At 69.4% G+C, this 6,160-nt stretch overlaps 1 protein-coding gene across 1 annotated transcript; it reads right to left on the reverse strand.

Annotated features, from left to right (window-relative positions):
* Positions 1–3,007: 3,007 nt before the first annotated feature.
* Positions 3,008–5,582, reverse strand: SHISA4 (shisa family member 4). The gene is made up of 5 exons (XM_061161145.1): positions 5,510–5,582; positions 5,116–5,287; positions 4,367–4,500; positions 3,580–3,747; positions 3,008–3,475 (listed from the first exon to the last, which is right to left on the reverse strand). The coding sequence occupies exons 1-5, from the start codon at positions 5,580–5,582 to the stop codon at positions 3,429–3,431; spliced, it is 594 nt and encodes a 197-aa protein (XP_061017128.1). The 3' UTR covers positions 3,008–3,428.
* Between the last annotated feature and the right edge of the window lie 578 nt (positions 5,583–6,160).

Consider the following 6,160-nt stretch of genomic DNA (forward strand, 5'->3'; position numbering starts at 1 on the left):
CAGCACCGAGGCGGGCGACGGAGCCAGGACCTCGATGGCCACATGAGGCAAGCGGTACGCGCCACTCCAAGCCCCTCGGTGCGGGCTGGGGGCCGGCGCCACGAGCAGCCCCGGTCAGGAGGACCGAGGGTGAAGTGACCGCGGGGCAGTGCCCAGAGGGTGTGCCCCCGGGCCCGCCTCCCACTGCCCAGACGCCAAGGGCGTCTCTCCGCTTTGGAGCCGTGCCGGGCCCGGGGCCCTGTTCCTCGCGTCCACCACGCGCCTGACCGCAGGAGCCCAGTCAGGGGTTCTGGGGCGACGCCTGCACGCGGTCCCCGCCCCCGCCCGCCTGTCCGCTAGGTGGACCGACGGCGGACACGGCAGGGCCGGAGTTGGACTCCCACCCGACCACACTGCCCCGCGCCCCGCCCAGGGCCTCGAGCCGCGCGACGCTTCCGAGGGGACGACCCCTCACGCTGTGCCTGGGGGTGGGGCTAGGCCCCGCCCTCCGCCTGCTCTCCCGCCTACGTCATCCCCCGCTCCTTCCACGCCCCCCGCAGGCCGATGACGTCCCCCTCACGTGCCCCTCCCCGCTCCTCCCCCGGCCCCCGCAGGCGGATGACGTCCCCGTCACGTACCCTCCCGCCCCGTCCCCTCCCCACGCAGGGCGATGACGTCACCCTCCCCCGTTCCTACCCCTCCCCCTCGCAGGCCGTTTACGTCCCCCTCCTCGGGCGGCGGCGCGGCGCCCCCTGGCGGAGACGCGGCCCGGCCTCGCGCGGCTCGTGGACCGAGGGCGGGCGGCTGCAGCTGGCGCGGCCCACCCCGCGGGAAGGCCGGGGTGGCGGCGGGGGTCGCCCTAGGATCAGCTGGGTTGAGGGTAGAGGTGGCTAGGCGGGGCCGAAGCCCTAGCTGACGGGTCCGGATCCAGACCTGGGCCGGGGTCCCCAGCCGCCGCACCTTCTCCGCACCCCGCCCGGGGGCCCGCGGAGCCCCAGGCCCGGCCCGCCCGCGGGAAGAGCGCCCGGACAGGGGCGGTGTGTACGGGCCCGGGGCTTCCGGGCTGCAGGGCCCCTCGGCCCGCTCGCTGTGGCCGGGCCTGGGGCCCAAGGCCGCTCAGGCGGCTCCTCCAAGAGGCGAGAGATCCGCACGCGGGTCACCCACCAGGACCACTCTGCCTGGGGAGCCAAGTCGGGGCGGCCGGCTGGGGAGGTGGGAGAAGGGGAGGCGCCGCCCGCCCCACCGGGCACACCCTTCTTCCGGCCTCCCCTGCTCCCTGCTCTGCCCATCTGGCTCTCAGCCTCCTTCTCCAGCTCCTGACCGCGCCAGCCCCCGTGCTCCGCTTTCTTGCTAACCCCTGGCTCTCGACCCTGGACTGTACGTCCAGGCACCTGGGCCCTACCCCTCCCTGCCGTCCTCTTCTGGATTCAGGCTCCCCAGCACCGCAGGCCTCGCTGACCCCAGGATGCGGGCCACTAGACTTTGTGTAACACACTCCCCCTCCCACCTCCGCTTCCCAGACCCCTCCAGCGTCCTGCTGCTTCCTCTCAGCTGAGCAGGACCCCTGCTTATACCACTGCTGACCCAATCCCTGAGGGTCACGGCTCCTTCCACCCACCACCACCTTGTAGGGCGACTGCCAGTTTTCAGGGGTGCTGGGGGGAGCAGCTGTGCGTGGTCCCCAGGTGAGAGGTTGGGTCTCAGGAGAGACCAGGGCGTTGCCCTGTTTACCAGCTAGACAACGTGAGGGGCCTCCTCTCTGCTGCCACCACATGAAAGCTCCACTCCTGCACCGTTTCCCCCTTTTTTCTTGAAATTCTCTTTTTTTGCAGTGCTTTGCAGTTAATTGATTGGAAATGTTGGAGGGAGGGAATGGGGGGCTCTGATTAGGATAAATAGCCTTCCATCCTAGACTATGGAGCAATTTCTAATTGGCCCCAGGCTGCTGACTTAAGGAAGCTCATTCTGGCTGGCATGGCCCTACATTCAATAACATCTCATCTTTCAGGGAAATGCAGAAATCTTGTCCTGCAAACCTCCACCTCCCAGCTTCAGGACAGAGACAGGGGCTGTCCAAACCTTGGGATGACCTGGTGACCCCTCTCCCAGCATGCTGGCAGAAGCTGTGGCCTAGAAGCCAGGACACCTGCGGCCCACCTCTCATCCCCCTCCCCAGGAAAGGTGGACTGGCAGCACAAGCTTCCCCTCCACCCAGGTCTGGTCCTGGCCCCAAAGCAGCCGGCACAGAGTTCCCCGCCCTTACCGTGAGAAGAGAGCCTCCAGTGGGCCCTGGGCGTGGCCAGCACAAGGGCCTGGCCATCCAGACCAGGCCGCAGCACCCTGAGGCCTAGGAAATCAAGGAGCCAACAGGTTGCAGTGGGGCTGGAGGACGCGTGGCTGGAGGGAGGGGGACTGACAGAGGGCTTTGGAGGGGGTGAGGGGCTTTCCAAGCTGACTTGGCGCTTTCCCCGCGTGAATTAAAGTCTATCGACTTTTCTTTCCTGGATCTGTCACCAGGCCAGGGAGCGGGAGGGGACTGGCCCGACACAGGAGAGGCACTGAAGTGGGCCTGGGGGGGGTCTCATGTCTTGGGGGCCCCTGATGCTCCAAGGTCGCTGACAGCACCTGCCCAGCCGGGCTCCTCTCAGCTGCTGGTCCAGGGAAGGCCCTCTGACAAGGAAGGGCAGCCCCAACAAGCTTCCCGTACCCCCGAAGCAGTGCCCCCATTCTACAGATGAGGAAGCAGAGACCCAGCGACCTTGGGAAACACACACCTAGGTCAGTCGGTGGGGGACAAGCGCGAGTCCAAGTGTCTCAGATGGGGGGAGGGAGGTGCCTTCCATGCCGGGCCCACGTGTGGAATCTGGGACCCTGAGGACCCGTCTCCCCGTGGGGGCAAGATCTGCCTCCCCAGCTCTGGCAGCCTGGCAACCCTCAGCCTGGGCTTCTGCCTGTGCTCGGGCACCGGCCCTGCCCTCCCCTGCGGAGTCAGGAGGTGTGGACGGCCCAGCGACGTGGCCAGCAGGAGTTACATCACCACAGCTTTAATCCCCCGGAGCGCGGCCCGCAGGGTGGCCGGGGGGCTTCTGCCCACGGCTGGTGGAGCCTCCCCAGCCCCCAGTCCACGGCAGACAAACAGGAGGGGCCCAGCCTTCCTGGCCCGGGGTCCTGGGAGGAGAAGGGCTGGAAGAAAGCAGGGGCCATGAAGGCTTTCCTGCCCTTCCCCCACCCCTGATAAAAATAGTCCGCGTGTCCCAGGCCCTCCCTACCCGCCCCTCAGTCACGGCCAAGTTCCAGCTCAGCTCCTGTTCCTCCTCCCTGGGGCTCCGTTCCCAGAAGGTCTCAGGGTGCGGCTGGGCCTGGGGCCTGGCGAGCAGATGCCCCTGCCCTCCCCTGGGGCCAGGCGGAGGCTCAGTCTCCTGAGGGACGGCAGAGATGCAGCTGGCTCCTCAGGCTCCAGGGTAGGAGGGCTGGGGTGGCACGTATGGGGGAGGAGCTGTAAGCCAAGGAGACAAGGTAAGGATCGGGGCTGCACAGGAGGGCGCGACCCAGGCTGCAGGACCCCCAGGGCAGAGCAGGCAGGAGGAAGGGCCCACTCACCTGCAGGGTTGTAGACGGGGGGTCCCGCCGGGTAGAGTGGATACTGGGGTGCAGGACCGCTGGGTGGGTACATGAAGCCAGGCTGTGGGGGTGCAGGGCCGGCTTTGGGGTCCTGGGGGTATGGGTACACTGGCTGCACAGGGACGCCTGTCATGGGGATCTCCTGGCCTGGTTGGGGGACAAGGACCAGCACTCAGGGCACCGCCTCCATGGGACGCCACCCCCACCCCTCTGGCCCAGGGGGTCCTGCTGCCTCTGCCCTCAGACCCTGTTTGGCAGAGTCCAGCAGGGCGCCTGGAGGTGGCCCCTGCTGGTTGGTCTGGGCTCAGCAGTGTGCCCGCTCAGGGTTTCAGAGACCTCCTGGGCCAAACAGCACTGGCCTGGGGGGCGTCCTGGGCCATATCCTGGGTCAGGATATGGCCATCCCGGCCTAGCAGAGCTGCCCCTGAGGAGTCCTCCCACACTGACCCCGACACGGGGTCACTGTTCCCACACCCACCAGGCCTGGGCCTGTGTGCAGGCACACGTCTTTTGCACATGGAGTGCACTCGATGTCGCTCGCGCTCCAGGCCCAGCCCGTGCGTTTCCTGAGAGCACACGCACGGCACACAGTGCACGCACATTCATATACCCAGGGTTCACACGTGTCCCTGCACTCTGGCTTCTGGGGTGACGGGCGGGCAGGTGTGTCCAGAGGGGCCTGCAGCTGCCAACCACACCTCCTGACCTCTGATGCCCTCCGAGGGCACCCCCGCCCCTCCCCGCGTGGACAGACGGATGGACGCACCTTCAAATGGGCTCTGCAGCTGCTGGCGCCGGCGGTAGAGGTAGCAGCAGGAGCAGAGGAAGCAGCAGATGGTGGTGGCGACCACGGCCACGAAGAGGATCACGGCCGAGGCGATGCCCGCTATGGTCTTGGGACTTGGACAAAGAACAGGTCTCCTCACCTTCCAGCCTCACGCGGGGAGTCCTCACCATGCCGACCGCCACGCTGGCTTGGACCCCCCGCCAGAGAGACGCCGGGCTCTGCCCGCCCTGCTGGGGAGAGCTTCCGGACCGCGCTTCCCCGAAGGCAGGGCGGCCTCCTGAGCGGCAGCCTCCCCGGAGGGGCTGCGGTGTGCACCCAAGTCCACGACTGAACAGCCTGGACTCCAACATAGGAGGCCTGACGGGCAGAGCTCACGTCTCAAACGGTGCTGTGTCTCGGTCACCGCCTCCCCATGCGTGCTCTGTCAGCGCTCCCTCCTCCCAAAACAAGTTTGAGAGCCCCTTTTGTGCGCCCCCTTCATGCCACCCGGGACCCCAAGATCACACAGCTGGTGAGCGGCGGACTGGGGAGAGGCCAGAGCGCCGCTGGGCCTGGGGCTGCCCCTGCCCCCGCCCTGCGCAGGCCCGGGGCGGGGGAGGGCCGGGCCCAGCCTGCCATGACCACATGACGGTCGCCGGCCGGCCGGCCCCTCCTGGAGCTCCAGCCCCGCTTCGGGGCAGGGTGTGGGCTGAGAGCGCGGAGCGGGGGAGGGGAAGGCCGGCGCCCACCTGAAGGCCAGGCAGTGCTTCTGCTGCCGCTCGGTGATGAGCAGGCTCAGGTCCCGGCAACAGTACCGCTGGTAGCAGGTCCCGCAGCAGAAGGTGAAGAACTCGCAGTTGAAGCCCGGATGCCAGGAGCCATTCCGGTCCAGGTACCACAGGCAGTCCTCGCCAGCCAGAGCTGCGGGCAGCGGCGGAGGTGCCCAGTGGCCACCGGGCCGGGTCTCCGGCCGCCCCAGCCCCACTCCACTGCCCGGAGCTCCACCCTGGTCCCTGCGCCTGGACACCTCGGTCTCGACCCCCAGGGTCGGGGCCCCCTGTCCAGCCCCCGCCCCCTCCCGCCTCCCCTCCCACGGACCACGAAACGAGGCCTCCCGCCGCGCCCCGCGCCCCCGGCCCTTACCCAGGGGCGCCCCCAGCACCAGGAGCGCGACCGCGGCGAGCGGCGCGGCGCCGCGGAGCCCGGCTGGCGGCATGGCGCGGCGCGGCGAGCGGCGCGGGCGCGGGGCGCACAGGACGACGCCGCCGCCGCCCAGCTGCGCGGGCCAGCGCGCCCGCCGGCTCCTCTCCGCCTGCTCGGGGGGTGGCTCGCCGGCCTGCGCCGACCCTGCCCCCGCGCCCCGCCCGCCGGGCTCCGCCCCGGCCACGCCCCTCGCGGGGTTCGGGTCCGAGCCGCCCCCGCGGCCCGCCCCGCGCAGGCGGGCCGCTGGGCCCTACTGCGGAGGGTTTGCTGGCCCTCGGCCCGTTCGCTGCCTCGCCCGTCGGCGTCCCCGCCCCCAGAAGCCCTGCTCCTGGTGCCACTTCCTAGCGCTCGGGCGGCAGGGGCCACCCCTGACGCAGGACCTCCTCTGCCCAGCGTCCAGCAGGACGTCCTGCTGTGGCGGGGAGGAGACTGGGGGGCCGGGAGTCACCCCGCCCCCACCCCAGAACACAGGCGCCCATTTAGAGGCCACTCAGAGCAGCTTTGTCCCCGCAGGCCCGCAGACTTGGACCCTGCCAGCTGCGCTGGCTCCCTGAGTGCCCCTTCCCCCTTCGAGTGGCCAGCGCTGGCTTG

The sequence above is a fragment of the Dama dama genome, chromosome 14 (assembly GCF_033118175.1).
Source record: "Dama dama isolate Ldn47 chromosome 14, ASM3311817v1, whole genome shotgun sequence".
Lineage (NCBI taxonomy): Eukaryota > Metazoa > Chordata > Mammalia > Artiodactyla > Cervidae > Dama > Dama dama.

Bases quoted from the DNA above. Each gene is read 5' to 3' on its own strand.
- SHISA4 (XM_061161145.1), bottom strand. From the start codon at position 5,582: ATGCCGCCAGCCGGGCTCCGCGGCGCCGCGCCGCTCGCCGCGGTCGCG. The intron at 5,288-5,509 runs GTAAGGGCCGGG...CGCTGCCCGCAG, and splicing joins GGTGCTGGGGGCGCCCCTGG to CTCTGGCTGGCGAGGACTGC. The intron at 3,748-4,366 runs GTGCGTCCATCC...TCCCCCAACCAG, and splicing joins GCTGCAGAGCCCATTTGAAG to GCCAGGAGATCCCCATGACA.